We start from the raw sequence: 23,956 nt of genomic DNA, 5'->3' as shown, positions 1-23,956 counted from the left end.
GAAGACACTGAGATTCAGAAAGGGAAGTGACTTGCTTAAGACATGTTTAGTGGCAAGAAGAAACCAGAACTCAGACCTTCTGTCTCCTTGACCAATATGCTTCCCCCAAAATGGGCATTCTTGGTTTATATGTTTACTTTAGAGACTTTAGAGTCTACATAAACGTTTCTTATTTCTGGAAATGGGAAGCAGCAGCCAAGTGAACAAGATGGCTTTTAAAAAACATTTGAAAAGTTGGTCAGGTTTTTAATCTTTATTAAAATATTTATTATAAAGATGTGCTTGAACACTTCACCAAGTAAGATATACAAATAGAAAAGAAATACATAAAAAGCTCAAAATCACATGTCATCAGGGAACTGCAAATGAAAGCAATGAGACACAACCTATGCACCCAGTAGAATGGCCCGAATCCCAAACACTGACCACACCAAGTGCTGGCGAGGATGGGGAACAAGAGGAACCACCGATGGGGACACTGGTGGGAAGGCAAGATGGTGTGGCCACATCAAAAGACAGTTTGGTGGTTTCTTACCAAACTAAGCAAACTCTTAACGTGCCATATGGCAATTGTACTCCTTGGTATTTACCTGAACGAGCTGAGAACTTCTGTCACTCAAAACCTGCACATGGATATTTATAGCAGTTTTATTCATAACTGCTAGAACTTGGAAGCAATATGTGAATGGACAAACCATGGTATATCCAGCCAATGGAATGTTATTTAGCATTTTTAAAAATGAGCTATCCCTCTAAACCCACTTTGTTGAGTTTTTCTCATAAATGGATATCGTACTTTGTCAACATAATAAAGGCCATATATGAAAAACATACAGCTAACATCATACTCAATGGTGAAAAACTGAGAGCTTTTCCTCTACCATCAGGTACAAGACATGGATGTTCACTCTCACAACATTTATCCAACATACTAATTGAAGTCCTAGCTTCAGACAAGAAAAAGAAATAAAAGGTACCATTTGTAAGGAAGAAGTAAAATTTTCACTATTTGCAGATAACATGATACCATATACAGAAAAGACTGCACCAGAAACTACTGGAACTGAGAAAGAATTCAGTAAAGTCACAGGACACAAAATTAATATACAGAAATCTGTTACACTTCTATACACTAATAATAAAGTAGCAGAAAGAGAAATTAAGAAAAAATCTCCTTTGTAACTACACTAAAAACAATAAAACACCTAGGAAGAAACTTAAGCAAGGAGGTGAAAGACCTATACTCCAAAAACTATAAAACACTGATGAAAGAAATTGAAGATGACATAAACAAATGGAAAGATATTCTATGCTCATGGATTGGAAGAACAAATATTGTTAAAATGTCCATACTAAACAAAGAATCTACAGATTCAGGGCAATCAAAATACCAGCATTTTTCACACAACTATCAAAATACCAGCATTTTTCACACAACTAAAACAAATAATACAAAAATTTGTATGTAACCACAAAAGACCCCAAATAGCCAAAGCAATCTTGAGAAAGAAGAACAAGGCTGGAGGCATCACAATCCCAGATTTCAAGATATGCCACAAAGCTGTAGTAATCAAAGCAATATGGTACTGGCACAAAAAGAGACATAAAGACCAATGGAATAGAATAGATCCATGGAACAGAAATGCACCCATGGTCAATTAATCCATGACAAAGGAGGCAAGAATATACCATGGGAAAAGACAATCTCTTCAACAAATCATCTTGGGAAAACTGTGAAAGATGAAACTGGACCACTTTATTATACCATACACAAAAATAAACTTGAAATGGATTAAAGACCTAAATTTGAGACCTGAAACCACAAAACTCCTAGAAGACAACATAGGCAGTAATCTCTTTGACATCAGCTGTAACAACATTTTCTAGATAGGTCTCCTCAGGCAAGGGAAACAAAACATTATATGGTCTCTATCATTTGGGGAATATAAAAAATAGTGAAAGGGAATAAAGGGGAAAGGAGAGAAAATGAGTGGGAAATATCAGAGAGGGAGACAGAACAGGAGAGACTCCTAACTCTGGGAAACGAACAAGGGGTGGTGGAAAGGGAGGTGGGCAGGAGGTGGGGGTGACTGGTGACAGGCACTGAGGGGGACACTTGGTGGGATGAGCACTGGGTGTTATGCTATATGTTGGCAAACTGAACTCCAATAAAAAAAATGAAAGGAATAAAAAAATTTTTTTTTAAAAGGGAAACAAAACAAAACTATACTACTGGGACTACACCAAAATATAAAGCCTATGCACAATGAAGGAAACCATCAACACAACAAAAAGGCAACCTAGAAAATGGGAGAAGATATTTGCAAATGACATATGTGATTAACGGTTAGTATCCAAAATATATAAATAACTTATACAACTCAACACCAAAAAAGAAATAATCCAATTAAAAAATGAGCAGAGGATCTGAATAGACATTTTTTCCTCAGTGGATATACAGATGGCCAACAGACATATGAAAAGTTGTTCAACATCACTAATCATCAGGGAAATGCAAATAAAAACCACCATGAGATATCACTTCACACCTGTCAGAATGGCTAAAATCATAAATACAAGAAATAACAAGTGTTGGCGAAGATGTGGAGAAAAAGGAACCCTCATGCACTGTTGCTAGGAATGCAAATTGGTGCAGCCACTGTGGAAACAGTATGGAGTTTCTTTAAAATATGAAATATAGAACTACCATATAATCTAGTAATTCCACCACTGGGTATTGACCCAAAGAAGACAAAAACATGAATTCAAAAAGATATATGCACCTCTCTTTTTATTGTAGCATTATTTACAATAGCCAGGATACAGAAGCAGCCCAAGTGTCCAACCCATAGAGGAATGAATAAAGAAGATGTGGTATACACACGCACACTGGAATATGACTCAGTCATGAAAAAGAATGAGATCTTGCCATTTCCAACAACATGGATGGACCTAGAGGGTATTAAGTTAAAGGAAATAAGTCAGGTGGAGAAAAATACCATATGATTTCACTCATGTGTGGAATTTAAGAAACAAAACAAATGAACAAAGAAAAAAAGAAACAAACAAAAAACCCTTAAATACAGAGAAGAAATAGGTGGTTGCCGGAGGGGAGTAGGTGAGAGGATGGGTAAAATAGAGAAGAGGATGAAAAGGACACTTATCATAATAAGCACTGAGAAATGTATAAAATTGTTGAATCCTATTGTACACCTGAAACTAATATAACATTGTATGCTAATTATATTGCAATAAAAATTAAATAAATAAATAAAATATTTCTGTTATAATAAAATCTCATAAAACGTTACAAAATTTTGCAAATAAATTTTTTTAAATGAGCTACCAAGCCATGAAAGGACATTTCAATGCATATTAAGTGAAAGAAGTCAATCTGAAAATGCTACATGCTCTATGATTCCAGCTCTGTGTTATTCTTGAAAAGGCAAAACTATGGAGACAGTAAAAAGATCAGTGGTTGCCAGGGGTTGGGGTGGAGGAAGGATGAATATGTAGAGTACAGAAGTGGTTTTAAGACAGTGAGACTATTCTGTATGATACTGCAATGGTGGATACCTGTCATTATACTTTTGTCCAAACCCATGGAATGCATTCCACCAGGAGTGAACCCGAATGTAAACTATGGGCTTTGGGTGATGATGATGTGTCAGTGTAGGTTCATTGATTATAATGAATGGTTTCAATGTACTATAGTTTTCATTTAGGAACTTTTACAACTCACAGATTTTGGAATAAGAAGTTCGAAACACACATCGAGCCAGTTTGCAAGGTATATACAGTCTGACAGAGTGTCAGAAAACCCAGTAAAAATTCTTTAGAACATGAAAGATAATGACTTTACACCAAAGAAGTTGAAGCTTAATGCAGAGAGAAGAACTCTTTAAGCACCAAAACCCCCACTGCATATTCATAATGAAATAATTAAATATTCAAAATACCGATACTTATTTTGTTAAAGGAATTACGTGCATTTTAACATGTGATCAGAGTTCAAGAAGTTTGCTCCTTGAGATTACTGTGACACTTAAGTCATCTATTGTTTCTGTTTAGAGGGATCCTGCTCAAATGATCACCCCATTGACTGGGCTAAATCTCCTGGACTGGAGATCATCATGAAGTTATCCAAAGGTTATTAAAAGTAAGAAACGGATTGGTAGTAGTAGTAGTAGTAGTAGTAGTAAAATCAAAGCTAAATGAAACAGATAACAACATAAAATTCATCACTTGTTGTTATAGAACTGCTACAAATTAAGACCCACTGTATTAACATAAAGAACACACATCTTCTAGAAAGAAAGCTATATCTATTTCTGATAGATGAAGAACCATGTGTTCGAATGTTATAAAATATGAATAATGTGCATTCGGTAGAAAACACTGTGTTAAGGGCAGATATGGGGTCGAAGTCTGGAGGTTTCCCTGCCACTAGTGTGGGGTGAGCAGGCCTGCCTCTGTCCCCGCAATGCACTCCCTCTCCATTGCAGGCCTAGCTGCCTCAGGGACTCAAGGAAACAGAAAGCGTATGTTAATGTCAAACTCGATAGAAAGAATTCTATAAAGGGACATAATATGGAAGGACATTCATTCACTCAACACATGCACGGGGATACCTATTCTGTGGCAGGCACAGGACACCAGGCATACAGTGTGTGAGTAAAATTGGTCGATATGATGCTTACCTGCATGGAAATGCATGGACCACTAGTGCTTACCCAGGCAGAAATGGGGGTGGGGGTCAGGCCCGTTGAGAACCAAATTGTGAAGCTCCCCCCTGGAACTCTCTTAAGCACACCACTGGGCTCTTGGTGTTTTGAGAAGCTGGTGACCTATCCAAGGAACTGCAGTCATGGGGTTCCAGCTAGAAGTTAGAAATCCAAAATCAAGGCATGGGCACAGCCGTGCTCCCTCCAGAGGCTCTAGGGGTGGATCCTCCCCTGTCTCTTCCAGCTTCTGCGGGCCCCAGGCTTCTTTGGCTTGTGGCCACATCACTCCGGTCTCTGCCTCTGTCTTCATGGGGCATTCTCCTATGTGTGGGTCTGTTTCAAACTCCCTCTTATAAGGATACATGTGATTGCATTTAGGTTATGAGGGATTATCAAAGATTATCTACCAAGATTACCCAGGTAAACTCCTCCTTTCAAGATCCTTAATTTAATCACATCTTTCTCCATATAAGGTGATATCCACCCTTGACATAGAAGGTAATATTCACAGGATCTGGAAATTGGTGAGTATACCTTGGGAGTGCTATTTTTATCTTAGTCTCCCACAAAACCCTTGTGATAATATTGAGCCCACCAGATAATCCAGGATAATCTCCCTCCTGTAAAGTCGGCCAAATAGCAACCTTCACTCTATCTGCACCTTCACTTCCTTTTTCACAGGTTCCAAGGATTAAGATGTGATCATCTTTGGGGAGTCAATCATCTGCCTAGAAGACTATATAATATTACATTATGGGACTGAACTGTGTCCCCTTCCCCTCAATTCCTATGTTGAAGTCCTAACACCCAGTACTTCAGAACGTGATGGTATTTGGAGATTAAGTCTTTAAAAAGGTAGTAAGTTAAAATGAGGTTATTAGGGGGCACCTGAGTGGCTCAGTCGGCTAAGCGTCTGCCTTTGGCTCAGGTCATGATCCCAGGATCCTGGGATGGAGCCCTGCATCAGGCTCCCTGTTCAGTGGGGAGTCTGCTCCTTCCTCTCCCTGTCCTTCTGCCCCTCTGCCCGGCTTGTGCTCTTTTTCTCTCTCTTTCAAATAAATAAATAAAATTTTTTAAAAATAAAATAAAATGAGGTTATGAGGTTAACTCTAATCCAGTATGACCCATGTACTTATAAGAAAAGATTAGGACACAGGCATACAGAGGGAAGAGCATGTGAAGACACAGGGAGAAGATGGTCACCTACAACTGAAGGTTATTCAGAAGGAACCAACCCTGCCAACACCTGGATGTTTGGACTTCTGGCCCCCAGAAGAACTATGCAACAATATGTTTCTGTTGTTTAAGCCACACAGTCTGTGGTACTTGGTTATGGAGGCCTGAGCAAACTCATGTAGTAATCTAATCCAGAGAGCTACTATCCCATCACATTCACAGGTTCCATCCATAGCCAAGAGGCGGACAGGATACAAGGCGAGTACACCACGCAGTGGGACCCTGGGGGGGCACCTTAGAATTCGGCCTACCACACACGGCAATTCCCACCAGACCCTTCTACCAAGTCAGTTGGAAAAATTGGTTTAACTCTCTTGCTTATCCTATTTTAATGGGCTTTCCATCCGTTTATTGTTCATCTTTCAATCCCAATTCTAGTTGATCTGAGATGGGTCAGGAGGGAGGACTGAGCAAAGAGTGGAAGCAGAGGACTGAATTTCTAAGTAGAAGCAGCAGATATACTAGGTGAGGGGCACCTGGGTAGCTCAGTTGGTTAAGCATCTGACTCTTGATCTCAGCTCAAGTCCTGATCTCAGAGTTGTGAGCTCAAGCTCCACGTTGGGCTCCACACCACTGCTTTAAAAAAGAAAAGAAATACTGGGGGCAGGGGAAAGCATGGTGCCCTCAACCTGTTCTACATCCAATTTTTTTAAAGATTTTATTCATTTATTCATGAAAGACACACAGAGAGAGAGGCAGAGACACAGGCAGAGGGAGAAGCAGGCTTCACGCAGGGAGCCTGATGTGGGACTCGATCCCGGGTCTCCAGGATCACACCCTGGGCCGAAGGCTGCACTAAACCGCTGAGCCACCCGGGCTGCCTGATACATCCAATTTTTAAGAAAGAAATGGAATGAAGAAATGTAAGTAGACTCCACTTCTCACAGCTCTCAAACATTTTCATTTTCTATTGTGAATATTTTTAAAGCAATAACATCAGGCCATGAAATATACGCTTTTCTTTAAAACATGTATTTCAGGCAGCCCGGATGGCTCAGCGGTTTAGCGCCGCCTTCAGCCCAGGGCCTTATCCTGGAGGCCCAGGATCGAGTCCCACATCAGGCTCCCTACATCGAGCCTGCTTCTCTCTCTCTCTCTCCATGTCTCATGAATAAATAAATAAGATCTTTAAAAAAATAAAACATGTATTTCTTTTGTTTTTTGGGTTTTTTTTAAAGATCTTATTTATTTATTCATGAGAGACAGAGAGAGAGGCAGAGACATAGGCAGAGGGAGAAGCAGGCTCCCTGCGGGGAGCCCAATGTGGGACTCAATCCCAGGACCCCAGGATCACGCCCTGAGCCAAAGGCAGAAGTTCAACCACTGAGCCCCCCAGGTGCCCCTAAAACATGTCTTTCTATAGCTACATATAGCTGAGAAAAATCAGATTATTTCTACTGAAACTTTTTTCTGTTTTTGTATATGTTAACGGGCCAGAGGTAAATTTGATGACATTGCTGAAAATCGCAGAATCACACAGCAGAGCACTGGCAAGTATTCGTAGACCCAGGTGCCAGGCTGCCTCTTTACCAGTATTGTCTATGGGACATGTGTTAAGTGGGACTCTAGCTGAATGACTGCAATCGCTATGTTCTATGAAAGCTGGTTAAACAGGAAAACCCCATGTGCCATAGCCACAAAGAGCATATCCAGCTGCACTGCTGCTTTGCCTGTATGCAGGCATAAAGCATGCCACCCTTGTGTTCCCGTGTTTATAAAGAACCATAGATGCAGTGGGGAGGGGTGGCAGTGGGGAGGGGTTGAGAGAAGGGATGTGTTAGGGCTTCAGAGCAGAGTGCTCTTTCCTGCGAACAGGAAGCCACAGAGATGGGAAAAAAGACTTTGATGACAATCCAACTGTTTCGGTTTTCTTCCTGAGGCAGAACTGACAAAATTTGGTACAGAGGGACCATGTTGGTATCTTGCCACTTACTAGGAGCCCAGCCCTCATGCAGCTCTAAGGTCCTTCGGAGCATGGCCCTGCACCAGGTCCTGCCCTGTCCTGACACTGACATTGGTTCCACGCTCCAAAGTGCATGACTCCCCTCCCTCTATTCATATCTATGTCTATATCCCTGTCCACATCCATCTCCATCCATATCTACATATGTGTACATAGTGCATACTGCCATTTTCATTTGCCAAATCTGTTGAGCCCTGCAGCGAACATGTTGGGAGCCTCACCAGCATCAAACCCCTTCCTCAGTGGTGGTCACTGAGTGGCCTAAGTTAACCAAGTGAATGATTCAGGACTGGGCACTTGTCCAGGCATAAATGGACCAATGCTTGGCATTGCCTGGCCAAAGTGATTATTTCACAGGTGGGAATGTAACCGGAGTTAGTTCAGAGTGAAGCCCAAGGGGTATGATCAGTGACAGGAAGACTATGTGTGGTGTAGATGAAACCCCAGAATGGCTGCAGCCATTTAGTCATCACAAGGCCAGAAAGCCTGAGGTTGTTGCCAACACACTGAGGAGAGAGAATCACAGATAAATGGGGTGGGAAGTCTACACTGTGCAAATGGATTGACCCCATCTCTTGCCTCTCCCATTGTTTAAGTCAGTTGGAACTGTGGTTTCTTACTTCCAGTTGGCCAAGAGCATTCTTACTAGTAAGTGCTAGGCACTGGGGATTCAGCGGTGACAGTGCTGAGCATACAGCATAGTGGAGGGAGGTAAACAAACAGGACAATTTCATCCAGTATTATGTATTGTGAGAGGCCTTTCTGGAGAGGCAATATGAGAGTTGATACCTAAAGGGTAAGAAAGAGCTGGCCCTGGGAGGATCTGGGGGGGGAGGGTCCCGGGCAAAGAGAATAGCCAGTGTAAAGCTGTGAGGTGGGAGTGAGCATGGGCAAAACAGCAAGGTGTACAGGAAATGAAGTGGGAAGCTCTAAGTAGTGACAGGTAAAATATTTGGAGGCAGGGGAATCATACTATGCATAGAGCAGATATGCCTGGGAAACTATTTCCAGTCTTCTCCATTAATTCCCTTACTTTTGAAACCAGATTCTCTTAAATGCCTGTGCTGTTTTTTTCCCTCTTTTCAAAGACAACAGTTAAGAATTCCAAATAAGAGGAAGGCATCAGAGATGCAGCAGTGGCCACTTCTTAATATGTCTAAGCTGTTTCTAAGAGGACTGTCCCCCCTACCAGTTTTCATGGAATTCCTTAACAGCACGTCAAGGTGATGGTCAGGGACCCAAGAAAGCTCTCCTGATTTTAAGCTGAGTTTTCAATACATAGCATTTTGTAGGACTCTACCTTTGCTTATTAAAGTACCTATTTCGGGGCTGCTTTGTACAAACATCTTCAAGTCTAGCATTAAAAACATACACTGACAGTTCCCAATTTCCAGCAGCAATTCTCAAAACTGGCTTTGTCAGATATGGCCTGGTACAGACATGTATTTCCAGGCCCCACCCCCAGAGGTTCTGACTCAGTAGGTTTGGGCAGTAAATCATAGGTGATTCCAGTGGTTTCTGCAATGCCATTACATGTGTCCTGAGTTCCCTGGACATCTTATAGTCTGTACTTTTGTATGTAAATATGACTGTATATAATCTGTATATTTTGATACTGAGATGACTCCAATCTTTTTTACAAGTGGATGTTATTTACTGAGAACTAGCTAGAGCCCTTAGAAGCACAGAAAGGAACTGGGAGTATAATCAAAAGGTGGTTTGGAGGACCATGGACAAAGGCCAACTGGCACAAGGAAGGGGTGGCCTGCTGGACAGGGCTAGGAAGTAACTACCTCCATATTTAATTGGTCACAAGTATTACTCCGTTAGCAGTATTCGAAGCCCATTCACTCCCAAAATAATTTCCTTTAAAAAGCCACAGGCCAGGGATCCCCGGGTGGCTTAGCGGTTTAGTGCCTGCCTTCGGCCCAGGACATGATCCTGGAGTCCCGGGATCGAATCCCACATCGGGCTCCCTGTGTGGAGCCTCCTTCTCCCTCTGCTTCTGTGTGTGTGTGTGTGTGTGTGTCTCATGAATAAATAAATAAAATCTTTTAAAAAAAGCCACAGGGTAAGATGCTGCTTTCTTACCACCCCCCGCCCTCCTCCCTGTTTCCTGCCACACCACTTCTGATGGGCCTACCAGATGGGGTATAACCAGGCCTTCCTGTCTCAGTACCCCTCAGGGCCCCCCCACCAGTTTGAGCATCTCTGGTCTACAATTACTGCATAAAAGCTTGTCCTTGACAACTCCATTTTATATGATATAAACAGAGGTAAACACGTATTAAAAAAACAAAGATATTAATAAATTTACTATTCATTGAATGAGGACACACCGAAGTGGCATTATGAACACTTTTTTAATGACAACAGATGGTAAATTCATACAAATTACAGGCTAGAATATAACGGATACAAAATCCATCCGGGTAACAGTTAGAAAAGTATCACTTACAAAAGTAAATCTGATTCAAGTGGCTAAAGAACTCAAGCCCCCCTTTTTGATAATTACACACAGCTTTCAAAATAGCGCATCTAAACCCTGCCCCTAGTCAGGGCACTATTCAAAGACTACAGCATACTCAATGACTCTACTGAGTTGAAGATTCTAACATCTTCAGCAAGGATGTCTGGAGACATCTCGTAACAGGTTCACTATGCAAAACTCAAACAAGAATATGTGAACGTTCTTTGCAAACTGTAAGGTGCTGTGCAGATGTTGTTAGCTATTGCTATTATTACTGTTCAGTGAGATTTCACTGAACTTGAGAAAAAGGAAGACTAGTCCGTGTAACTGACAAATATGGCTGATAGAACACCTTAAAAGGAATGCAGATACTACTCTCAAGTACGTGTAGTCATGAAACAGGAAAGAAAATGTGGCCAGGAGCGATGGTAGTTGAGGAATCCCAGACTATTTTCATCAATAGATAAAGGATTCAACTATTCATAAATTACATGTAATAGTTATGGTTAGATTCCCGAAGTCCCTGAAAATAATTTATTTTCTCAGGTGACCCTTTCCCTTCTGCAAAAAGAAAAAGGAAATCTTGCCAAGTTATCATCGTGTTGCTTCAGCCCAGCTCTTGCAAAATTTATCTTACATGTAAGAGTAGTATGAACTAATTAAAGTTGTACTACTCTGTTGGAGGACACAGATCACTTGACTGCAGAGAAAATCTGCTGCTGACCTCAGACAAGTGACAAATTCTGTGCCACTGTTGAACCATTTATAACGTGGACCCAACAATGGTCTACAACTCGATCATAAATAAAACAATAAACATGAACTTGTCTAGAGATGAGAAATACACACTAGATATTTAAATCCTGCATTTCATGTACCTTTGGCCAGCATCTTTGCCTGGGTACACCTTATTTAACTGTTTTTACTGGTCTCCTTGGGTGCTCTAGCTGTATTTAAAAAATTTATCTGAAAATGGCAGATAAATATCAAGGCAATCAGTTGACTCTTTTGACAAAGGGGATGAGATTTTTCTGATGAAAATAGTCGAATTATTATAATGTATATGTTCGATTTCCATCCTTTTTTAAAGATATTTAGGCTCCTTCAGTAACAACTCAAAGTTGAATTCTGCTGTTAAACGTAAAACAGTATCTATCCACTTGAAGAGATAATGATATCAGATGCATTCTATAACACATTTAACTTTCTAGCACAATGGGGAAGAAGAGATTATATTCTGGGGGGCAAAATAGGAGGCAAGGTGAGGAAGGTAGTGTCTTTATCAGTAGCCTGTGCTAACACTTCAAGTTACGCTTCCTAACTGAGGTTATTCTTGCAATCCATTTTCAAACAACAGTGAACATATTCTTAGCTTAGAACACGTATAAGGGCTCAATTGTAAGTTTCCTTTCTATACATCCTGAAGTATGTACATTGAGCACAAGGAAATCAGTGAGACATCTTGAAAAATAAATCTAAATGTCAAATACCGTACATCATCTCAAGAGCAGCAGAATACTGCGTTAACAGTTAAAACTCCAGGAAAAATGAACTGGTTTGAAGACAAGCCCTATATTATAACAATCCTAAATATCAACCTTAGCATCCAATTCTAACTTTCAAACACTTGGGACTTTTTCCAAGAGGAAATTACAACTGCTTTTGCATGAATCCCTGTTTACTTGCAGAAAAACACCCAACCCATAATATTTTCTATTCAGCAAATGTCTGAAATCAAACAAAATAATCTACCGTTGGACATTCATATTTTACAAACAGCATGAGATCCGAAAAGTACAAAACCTTGGCATTACAGAAAAGCAATTAGGTGGAGAACAATTCTAAGTATGACAAGGCATCTAAAGGGATGACCATTTAGAAATTCACCACATAGTATCCCAGACTCAAACAAGGGTCTTCTACAATTTTATATTAAATTTGTTCAATTTTATACTCAAACTGTAGTCTTTAAGAAAACACTTTACATTTAGAGTAACTGCTTAAAGACATTTCAAACTGTAGACAATATTCAACCATAAGCAAAAATAAATAGTCCTACGATAATCATCTTTCACTTTTTCTCAAAAATTAAACACAAAAGCCTACTTAGCCTTTATGCCTAACCATCTCCGTCTTCCTTTAGTCCAGTTGCACAACAAAAAAAGGTGAACAAACAAATCAGTAATGGCTAAAATAGCCAGGGTCGCTGTATTAAGAATTACCAGTAACAGGAAATTGGAACAATGAGATATCTATCTAGTAAGAAGAGTAAAGGTAGAATGTGCTTTTTCAAGAAATTGGCCAAAAAGCACTCATCCGGGGAAAAAAATGCAAATAGCCGTGAGGTAACAAAGGCAGATTTTGAACTAAAACCAAACGTTCGGTGTATTGAACTAGCATTAGGAAATGCACATGGGATGTCAAACAAAATAGTGCTTATCTCCAGGCGGCAACAACACAGGGAATTTAAATTCTCTTCCTGTTTCAATACACATTTTTCCAACTGTGTTTTTAGACTACATACAAGTAGTATCAAGCAGCTGTAAAGAACAGACTAAGGATGCTGAAGTAAACCATAGGGTCTTTTTCTATCAGATAGGACCTCAAGAGGATGTAACTATAGATATCTGGGACATAACAGCTTTGATTAAAAAAAGACTTGACTAGCAATCCCAAGAATACTTACTGGATGATGATCAAAATAATCTTTCAGGATTGTTTATGCTTCCTACATATGTGAAAATGGACACATTCAATTGTAAATTCCTATCACAGACATTATTAAAAAGGCGGGAAAATAAATTGAAAGGGAGCTGACAAAAACCCTGTGATTAAAGCAAAACTTCATTGCTGAATGATAGAGCACAGCAGATCATTAAAAAGTTAGCCTAAAAGCACAGGGTAGCCTGCAAAAGCTGAGTGCCCAGGTAGCTATCTCTTTGCTTTGCTACCTAAGATACTTCAATAAACCAGTCCTTCGACATGAATAGGCGTGATTTGGCCTAGTCTTCCCATGAAATAATGTAATGAAAGATTCCTATGGACTAGGGATTACACTTTACGCAAAATTTCTCAGTGACATTCAGATGAAGTCCAAAATCCACAATTCAAGCAATTTTGCACAGGAATTTACAACCTAAAATCCAACAAACCAGGACTTTTGTGATAGTAAGGAAGAGTGTTTCAGCAAAAAAAAAAATAGTTTAGATTTCTTTCCTTCACTGTGTGCATCTTCACATATCCAGAGAAGTAAGCCTTAAAACCAACCAAAAGAGAAAAATACTGTAAAACATTTCTGGTGGTGAGATAATCAAATTCTTCCCAGAACATGTAACTAAATTAACATACTTGTTAGTGACCAACTTAACTTTTCCAAATTTTCATTGGCAAATGAGAGGCTCATACAGTTAAAACTGATGATACAAATCATTGGATTAGAAGGACCAAAATTTACACTAGTCAAATGTGACTCCTTCAGATTGATTTTAACATGTTCTCAACTTTATTGAAATCATCAATATCCGAGACACATTTACCATTTTTAAAAATCAATTTAATGCTATCAAAAGGTGATGTTCAACTTAATCCTGTTTGCCTTCACGCCACTGTCGTGAGCCTTCATTCCAGGCCACATAAACAAAGAGGGCCAACACCACGTGGACGGCGACCACCGCAACAATAGCAGCATAAAAATAGCTGTCCCTATTGGACATCCCAAAGGCGCCTATCAAGAGAAAAAAAGTTTCCATTTTATTCCAAAATTTATCAAAGTGCAAAAAACAAAGCATACTAGTTTTTCTTAGCTACATATTTATTTAACATCAGGCAATTAAAAAGTAATACTTCGGGTGGTGATAAATCAAGAATTCGTTTAAAGATCTGAACACCTTCTATGCACAAAGAACATTATTCTGAGTGAAAACTATAATTATCACTTAAGGACTTTGACATAAAAAGGAGGACTTTATTTTCTTTTTCTACTAATGTCTGCCACCAAAGGTACATTCCCCCAAATTCCTCCTCCCACGTCAGCCAGTAAAAGAAAGGACCTGCAAGCTATTTCACAGAAAACCATCAACAAATACACTGTCACGCTAAAATAACTCAGTGATGAACAAGTTAATTTCATGAAAGAAGATTCATTTGAACAACATGATTTTTGAGAAGCAAAACAGAAACAGATGGAAGAAGCAAATTAAGAATATCCAGCTTACAGATTAAAAGAGATCATAAAAACACAGAATCTTAAATATACTAAGAGGAAAAATGTCTTGTTTTTTCATCTAAGATTACCTTCAAAAACATAAGACTTAGTCGTGAAATATAACCCAATAGGTACAGTGATCATTAAAGCTGTGAAGAACAGGAGCGTCTTCAGGGTAGATGCTAATGAACTTTCATTTCTGGAATAAAGTAAACAAAGAGAAAATCAGAACCTGTACAACCATATCCAATTGTTTTTGTGTCCATAAACACTATAAATATCCACAGAGAAGATGCTGGAGACCCTGCCTCTGCCTTGGAAGCAGTGGCCAGAGGAAGAAGAGTAGAGTCAGGGACTCAAAACTGGAAGATCCTAAAGACCCAAAGAACACCCAAGAGACTATGATTCAGATCCAGTGTGAGAGGAAGTATCAAAGTATGAAAGTGGTTTGTAGTCTCCAAAGTGCTACGCAAGTGTACCCTGATTACAGAATTTATAATGGAGGTAGCAAAGGAGATGGACAGAAAACAATTAATGCATGTTCCTTCACAAAGCATCCTCTCAAGTGCTAGCTGGATACAGTACACACAAGGTATGAAAATCTCCAAAAAAAGCAGCCTAGAACAATTTGGATGCAGCTGAAGGAAACTTACTTTAATTTCTTTGAATTAAATAGCTATAAGTGCAACTTAGATGGTCTTCACGTAACATGGATGCATTAAAAATTTATGTCAAAACACCTTCTATTCAGTAAATTCTATTTGTCCAGAGATTATTTTAAAATCAAGGAAATATTCCAACGGAGAAAAGTTTTGCTTCAGAATACAATAAAACTATTCTGAAGAATGCAATCACACTTTTCAAATTACATAAAGAAAAACAAGGCTTATACTCTGCTACTTAAAAACATGAATACGAAGATTAACATAAAAAAAGAAAAAAAGTCTTCATGTTCTGTCTCCTAACTCTGGGAAACGAATTAGGGGTGGTGGAAGGGGAGGAGGGCGGGGGGAGGTGAATGGGTGACAGGCACTGAGGGGGGCACTTGACGGGATGAGCACTGGATGTTATTCTGTATGTTGGCAAATTGAACACCAATAAAAAATAAATTTAGTATTAAAAAAAAAAGAAAAGAAAAGAAAAGAAAAAAAGACAGACGCCTGGGTGGCTCAGTGGTTGAGCGTCTGCCTTCGGCTCAGGTCATGATCCCAGAGTCCAGGGATGGAGTCCCACATCAGGCTCCCCGCAGGAAGCCTGCTTCTCCCTCTGCCTGTGTCTCTGCCTCTCTCTCTGGGTCTCTCATGAATAAATAAATAAAATCTTTTTAAAAAGATTAACATAAAAGCACAAACAAAATTGGATACAATAAAATGTCCATAATTTTAAAAAAAATTCACAATTAATGTATATCAATATATGGACCCATTAAAAAGAATCCTGACCATTACTCACAAACTAATCATGTGACAAATGAACAAGACAAACTATATCATATTATGTTTATCAGGGGTCTGCAAAATAAGGCCTAAGGGCCCAATGCCTATTTCTATAAATAAAGTTTAAATGGAACACAGGCATACCCATTTGTTTATGTATCATCTAAGATAGCTTTGGAGCTACAAAGGACAAGCTGAGTAACAGTGCCAAACTGTATGGCCCTCAAGATCTAAAATATTTACTCCCTGGCCCTTTACAGAAAAACTTCACCAACCACTGACATATGCCATTTCAATCATGTTAAAAGTGTGTGCATATAAAAAAGGACTCCAGATCAATATACAAAAATAACTTCCCCATTTTCAAAATGTTCCTTAATGTTGTTTCACTGACTTTTCAAAAAGTAAATCTACTCCAGCACTTGTCCCTTACACTGTCACAGATGAGCAGCCCTATGGAAAGTGAAGCAGTAGTAGGTTTCCAGAAACCCTGGACACATCTGTACCTCATACATACCACCACCTACATTCTAAAAGCAGTAAACCCTATAGTTTTAATCATTTAGCTTAAGGTCCTTTTTGTCTCTTATATCTAACCATCTCAGACTATCTTAACACACTTCACAGTTTATGCTTATAGTCAACATTGGAGTTAATTTTGTTTCTGGCAATCCTCAGAGGCTATGGTTTTTATCTGTATCTCTGGGAAGGAGACAGCCCAGCCTTCAAGGTCCCCCTCAAAAGAGCCTGTCCTCCAGGCACCTTTCCTGATCACTAGAACTGAAATGATTCACTGCTCTGGGACACAATCACACTTAGCTCATACCTGTTATTACAGCACTTAATGTGCCAGCTTGTTTCTTATATAGTCCTGCACATTTCTCTGGACCTTAGAAAATCCAGGCAAAGGGTTCTTACAACTGTGTAAATGAGCTAGGAAGTTTCTGGAAGCCCAGAAGGGAAGGGAACAGCTCAAGTTTATGGTTTACAAACAATGGTCTACAAACTTTTTTGACTATTAATTAAACCATCTAAGTTTTGAGCACAAACCCCATATAAAGGCATATTGATTTTTTTAAACAGATCATCTACACACAAAATACCAATACATCCCTTAAAAAAGGAAACATACGCAAAAATAGATACTGAAAAGGATAATGCGAAAATAAACTCATGTAGAAGTTCTAGTATTTTCTTTCCATACTTCAGTGGATCATTTTTTAACATCCCACTACAGCGATCGCTGAGCTACACAATCCTCATCTGACATACTTATACTCCTTTAAACATTTCCTAGCAGTAAACGTTTGGGGAAATTTATTGTGTAATCTTCATGAAGAATATGAGTAGTTCTACAGTAGGGCTATAAAGATTCAATGTCAGTTACCTGACCACTTCTTTCATGAATCCCAACAAAAAACATGACTTTCTGGAGGTTTCTATGGTTGAGTCCAAGGATGCATTTTAGGTATGCAAAGTTAAGATATCTAACCTGATAAAGAAACAAAGCTTGAGATTCTAGAGAAAGTGTTAAAACGTTCTTTCGTTCTTCAGATCATCTCTCTTGAGTATCTAATATCTGACCTGGTTTCCAGAAAACATTATTATTGAAAAGATAATACCATATAAAAATGTGTTAAGGCAAACAAAAGCATTTATAGTTCCACCACTCAAACATAATTTTTTCTTTTCTACATGTTAATTTCTAGCCCCACATGCTCTACGTCAGGCATGGGCACATCTTAACAATTCATAGTTTATTTTCAACTTTTTTACTACCTTTACCTTAAGCTCCAATACTCGTTTATTCTGGATTATGACCTCACAAGTATGGGACTATATATAAAGTAAAGCCTAAAAACTTCTGAAAACTAGCAAACTTCCTCTAGTGTTTACAGGACATTTTCTCTTTGGCTTCCAGCCACACCCCCACCGTAGTTGGCAGTTCTGCTGGCATAAGCAAGCTTGGGTATAACAGGTAAATTATTCTAAAACAAAGCAACTGAGTGCCTGGGTGGCTGAGTGGGTTAAGCATCTACCTTCGGGCAGCTCAAGTCATGATCCCAGCATCAGGCTCCCTGCTCAGCGGAGTCTGCTTTTCCTTTTCTCTCTCCCTCTGCCCCTCCTCTGCCCCTCTGCTTGTGCTTGCCTGTGTGCTCTAATAAATAAATAAATATTTTTAAAAGAAATAAATACATAAAACAAAGCAACTGATGTTATTCAGTTGATTTCTTATATGTATCTCTCATGGGTGTTACAGAGACTTGTTAGAAATAAAGAAATAACTCAGAATGAACCTTACTGTTTCCCCACTCTTGAAACCACCTAAAGTTGACCCACTTCATAGGAACTTCTGCAGCAAGTGCTAGGCAGATACAGCTTACCACGTTTCCTTCTATGGCAAGCAAGACTTTCATGTAAGTAGATTTCACTGTAAATTCCACTAGGAAACACTAGAATCAGTCTAGGAGGGCTACACGGTATTCTAAGTATACTTGACCAAAAAGATCCCAACAACTAGTAAACAGTAATTATAAAAAACCGCTACAGTGACATCATGAGAGAGAAAAGGGTCACGGGGCTCCAAAGATCAGTCTTTGGAATCAATGAGATTGGTCACACGCCAGCTTCAACACTTACTGTGTCATCTTGGGCAAGTCACTCATCCAGAGTAACTTCTTCTTTAAAAAAGGGGGAGAGAGGGGAACTAAACACTTTCTTAGTTTGCTAACCCATGTAATAAAGAACCTAAGTTGAGTCTGGCACATAGTAGGTCAACATTGAATGGCAGCTAAATCCCTTCCCACCCTTTTGTCTACCGAGATATCATTGGCTAGGCTAGTGGGCCACAATACCATTCTACTCAGCCACCAGCCCCCATCCTACTAACTCCCCCAAATGAAGCAGTCTCAAACCAGGGCCAGCCCCTAACTCTCGTCCCTTCATTCGTTCATACAGCAAACATTTAAGCCCCGACGATGCAGGCCCCGTGGGGGGGCACGGAGATGGAGAAGGCCGGGTTCCTGTCCTCAGGGAGCTCACCCTGCAGTGGGGAGAGATTGCAGAGAGCAGGATCGCAAAACAGACGACAGCAAGAGGAAGTGCTAGGACAGAAGCAGGAGCTGAAGGCCCGCCGACCTCTCCCCTACGACCCCGGCTCCCGGCTCCCGAGCGTGCAGACGCTACAGGCCCCAACCAGCTTCCCTTCTCTCCGCCCCCCGGCCCCCCGCAGCCCGGCCACCGCAGGCCCGAGGGTCCAGACGTCACGCCCACCGCAGGCCCGCCCGCTCGGCTCGGGCCCTCCCTCACACCCCACTCCAGGCCGGGGCCAGGTGGCCTTGCGGTCAGGGCCCCTGCCGGGCCGGGGCGCCGCTCGGGGCTACCTGAAGTCGGGCGGCTGCAGCGCATTCAGCGCCGCTTTATCGAGGCGTTCCATGGTGCAGCCGCGCCCACAGCAGGGGCTGGGAGGCGGGCTGGGTTCGGGACCGCACTCCGTCCGCTCGGCAGGCGACCGGTAGAGGCGTGCCACGCCGGAAGTGCCGGCTAGCGCCGGGCGGCGGGACGCAATGCGCAAGTGCGGCGCGCCAGGGTGACGTAGAGCGCGCGGCGCGGGCGCGGGCGCAGGCGCGGGCGCGGGGGCTCACGTGACTTACCGGCCGGGGCTCCGCGGCGTGCGCCCTGCCAGGAGCTGCCTGCGCTCGAGGAGCAGGCCGGGCGAGTAGCCCAGCCACTCCACGTTGAGCCGGGACTTGCCTCGCAGCATGGTCTTCCGCGGAGGGCGGCGGGGTTAGCGGCCCCCGAGCGCGCGTGAGAAGCTTGGTGCCCCTCGGGACGGCTGTCGCCGAGCTGCGGTTTCCAGGCCACCGGAGCAGAGGGGCCGCCACGAGGGACGGCCGGGCAGAGGACTGTGGCCCTAGGCAACCAAGCAGTTTCCAGACACAGACACACACACACACACACACACACACACAAAGCGGTGCACGTTATTCCCCAGCCCTTGAGAAATGCTTCATAATTACCAACAGTGAAAGTCCAGCCGTGGGAAAGTGGGAGGAGTTAGTTTAACACTCACCCGAGTCCGTAAGCTAGTCAATGTCAGAGCTGAAAGAGCCCTTGCTGAGCGTGACTGTTCAGGCCTGACGACGCCGGTGACCCCAACTTCCACTTCAAGTTAAAAACATTTTGCAGCTGCTCAGAAAGCTGCCAATGAGACAACAGGGACTCAAATAGTAAGGGACAGATGGGCCTCCCGGGCCCGCGCAACCCGAGAGAAGTATAAACGAAAACAGCGCCGTAAGCCTGGGGTCAGCTTGACAAAATAAGGTTGCCACTGGCAGCTAATAAGAGGACAACCCTTACATGGTCAACGCCTGGAAAGGGCCGCTGACCACACATCTATTTTCTGCACCACATGGATACAAAGACCACATGTGAAATCATAACTAAACACGGCAGCTTAGGACAGTGTTGGGCGCTCCGGACTGGGAAGCAGGAAGCCTCGGTTTGAGTTCAAACTTGATTCCTCTCTGGGCCTCACCTAGACCTTAGGGGGACAAGAATCGCCTAATTCCAGAACTGGGGCAAAATCAGAATTTAACTGTGGGGTTGGCAAACTGTGGCCAGCCGGCTGAATACATACAGCCTGCCTGCCCCCCTGGTGTCCTATAGCTCAGTGAGTAAAGAATGGGTTTTCCATTTTTAATGACTGAAAAAAATCAAAAGAAGACTAATATTTTCCCATACGGGAAAATTATGTGAAATTCAAGTTTTGCTGTCCATAAATAGGATTTTATTGGAACTCAGCCACATGTATTAGTTTGGATCATCTACAGCTGCTTTCACTGTGCAACGGCAATGTTGTGTTAGTGGTGACAGAGACCGTGTAACCCACAAAGCCTAAAATGTTTACTATCTGGCCTTTTACAGGAGAAGTTTGCCATCCCTGCTCTAGCTCATCACCCAATAATGAGGTTCTTGAATCCCTAGGGATCCATAATTGTAGTAAGGGGGTTTCTGAGAATGATTTTCAATATTAAAAAAAAAACTAACGAACGTACTTACTCTTCATAGGGGATTAACAGTTACTTAGAACACGACCTTTCTTTCATCTTAGGCACTAATTGTATCACATCGATGAAGTAATCTTGGTTATCTCATGAGAAAATAGAGAAATTATTACTAAACTAACATAAGCCATAATATACTTGGCCAACTAAATCTTTTAAAACATACAGAATGAACACAAGAGGAGGGAACTTGCTTTGTGGGTTTGTGTAACTCCAATGCCTAGAATAAGGGCCTGGTATATAGTAGGTGCTCAAAAAATATTAATTACATAAATGAATTGGGTCCACAGGAGGACAAAGAGCAAAAAGGTTCTTGGTCCTGAAAAGACTGGGAACCACAGATATAGTAGTAGTGCCTTGCTGGAGCTACCTTAACAATAAATTGCAAATTGAATTATTATTGATGGAAGAGAGTCTGTGTTGTGTGAACAGAGGTCTCTTCGATCCCCCATAAAAGATTTACAAGAGGATGCACGCTCTAATAAAGACAGCCAGAAGGAAAGTAGCTAGCACAGAGCAGTTTTTTAAGGACAGTACCCTCTCAAGGTGGGAAAGCGAGCAGGCCCAGAGGTGGCAACTGCACTGGGGCTAGGGGTGTCTTTTCTTTTTATGTTTGCATAGGTTATGGGTCATCGCTGGGGGGGGGGGTCTCCGATAGAGGTTGTGTCCCATCATCTAAGGGACTCCTCCTACCAGTTCAGGGCGGGGTGTTTGGTCCTATAATGTACTTGCTAGAATTGTCATGGCCATCTTCCCCCATGGGGTGCAGGGTTTGAAGCCACAATGTAAATATATTGTAATGAAGCTATAGGTTACCCTGGGGTCAACGTTGAAGAGGAAAGCACCTGGTCTCCGCCTGTGGCTCCGGGTCTGTCAGCCCGGGGGTGTTGGAAGCTGTAAAGCTAGGATGTTAAAAGCCACAAAGTCAGGATGTTCTACCTCAGGCTTCTAATGTGTCATCTATTTATCACTGCCTCTGCCTCCAGCTCATGTCTAACTACTCTATCAGGATGGTTAAACAACAGAAATTTTTTTTAAGATTTTGTATTTATTTATTCGTGAGAGACACAGAGAGAAAGAGAGGCAGAGACACAGGCAGAGGGAGAAGCAGGCTCCATGCAGGGAGCCCGACGCGGGACTCGATCCTGGAACTCCAGGATCGCGCCCTGGGCTAAAGGCAGGCACCAAACCGCTGAGCCACCCAGGGATCCCCATAAACAACAGAAATTTATTGTCACACAGTTCTGGAGGCTAGAAGCCTGAAATTGAGGTGTCGGCAGAGTTGGTTTCTTCTGAGGATAGTGAAGGAGATTTTGTTATGTGCCTCTCACTTAATTTCTGGTAGTTTGCAGGCAATCTTTGGTGACCCTTGATTTATAGAAGCATCCCCCAGATCTCTGTGTTTCTTTTTACATGGAATTCTCCCTGAGTCTGTATCTGTGTCCAAATATCTTGTTTTTATGAAGATTCCAGTCATATTCCATTAGGGGCCTACCAAACTCCAGCCTGACCTCGACTCAACTAATCATATCCACCACCCAATTCCTAAATAAAGTCCAATTCTGAGATACTGGGGCTTAGGAGTTCCACAAAGGAATTGGGCTAGGGGCAGAGGAGACAAAATTCAGCCCATATCAGTAGTCTAAACTTCTTGTACAGATGAAGAAACTGTGTTCTGGAGAGGGAAGGGACTTCTCAGAAGTCATACATTTATCTAGTGGGGCCTAGCTCAACTCCTGCCTCCAGACCAGCACTTTCACACTCTCATGTTAGAAGCCTGTGTGGCAGTTATATGATAACTCCAACAAAAACCATTCATAAATGAGATTTGATGTGGGACAAAATGCCTAGTTACTCTCATTTACATATTAGTGTTTGGGGTTTTTTAGTAAACTAAAGCTGTCGTACCTCTTTTTGCTGCTGACTTCACACTCCACCAACATGTACTGTGAACTCACTGAGGTGTAGGTAGAACTTTTAGAATAAATTCAATCTGTAAGAGAGAAAAAAGAAGAAATTAGCACTCTGGCCCCCAAACAAAGTCCTGCAACCTCCTACCTGCAGCAGCTGCTAAAGAACTGGAGGTCAGTGGAGCCCAAACAGCCGTTGCCATGGGAATGAAATGGCATGTCGGGGGCGTGGTCATGATGGAGGGAACCCTAAGGGGTGCCTCCTTTATTCCCTAAGAATCAGAAAATGATTCTTAAACAGCAAAAGCCCTGGTCAGGCCCTGTCAGTTCAGTTGAGAAAGCAGAGCTAAATATGGGGAGTGGCTTGCCCCAAACTCACTGGATTAGTGACAGGATTCAAGAATATAAAGTTCCTAACTCTCCGTTCAGTGTTTTGTCCATTGCACATACTGTCTTACACCTCTGTACTGTAAACCCAGTGACACGGCAACTGTACACCCAAAGTCGAGTTTGGCAATACCCCCCAATTTGCTTTAGTGCCTCACACAGCAACCTCCCCCTCCCTGCCCGACACACCATAGTCCTCCTCTGGGTAGGCAGTGGTGGGGTTGGATGGGAATGGTCATACTTGAAACACCAACTGATCTTTCTGAAGGCAATCCTTGCACAGTGTGGCATTTTAACAACTAAACCATGAAGAAAATAGAAATAAGCTCTATGATACAATCAATAAAAGTTGCCCTGAGACAAAGGGGAGGGGGATAAAGAGAGAGAGCAGGAGGGAGAGAGAGAAACTGTGGCTTCTTCATAATGTGGGGTGCAATGGTTTGTTGTTGTTGTTGTTGTTGTTATTCTGTAACACAAATTGGTAAAATATGCCCCCTGGTGAAATAACTTAGTTCCACTTGTAGAAAAAATAAATAAGCGGTTTGAGCTGGGGGTTATTT

General features: G+C 41.7%; 1 protein-coding gene across 1 annotated transcript; it reads right to left on the bottom strand.

The window, feature by feature from the left end:
• Positions 1-13,734: 13,734 nt before the first annotated feature.
• Positions 13,735-19,560, bottom strand: VMA21 (vacuolar ATPase assembly factor VMA21). The gene is made up of 3 exons (NM_001252312.1): positions 19,417-19,560; positions 14,687-14,796; positions 13,735-14,117 (listed from the first exon to the last, which is right to left on the bottom strand). Exons 1-3 carry the CDS (start codon positions 19,467-19,469, stop codon positions 13,975-13,977), a joined length of 306 nt encoding a protein of 101 aa, NP_001239241.1. The 5' UTR covers positions 19,470-19,560; the 3' UTR covers positions 13,735-13,974.
• Between the last annotated feature and the right edge of the window lie 4,396 nt (positions 19,561-23,956).

Source organism: Canis lupus, chromosome X (assembly GCF_011100685.1).
Source record: "Canis lupus familiaris isolate Mischka breed German Shepherd chromosome X, alternate assembly UU_Cfam_GSD_1.0, whole genome shotgun sequence".
Lineage (NCBI taxonomy): Eukaryota > Metazoa > Chordata > Mammalia > Carnivora > Canidae > Canis > Canis lupus.
Note: the sequence above shows the minus strand (reverse complement) of the source record. Positions and strands in the feature narration are given on the sequence as shown.

Coding starts and splice junctions, on each gene's coding strand:
- VMA21 (NM_001252312.1), bottom strand. CDS start 19,469: ATGGAACGCCTCGATAAAGCGGCGCTGAATGCGCTGCAGCCGCCCGAC. Junction 14,797..19,416: donor CTGCAGCCGCCCGACTTCAG/GTAGCCCCGAGC, acceptor ACTTTATTCCAG/AAATGAAAGTTCATTAGCAT. Junction 14,118..14,686: donor TAAGTCTTATGTTTTTGAAG/GTAATCTTAGAT, acceptor TTCTCTTGATAG/GCGCCTTTGGGATGTCCAAT.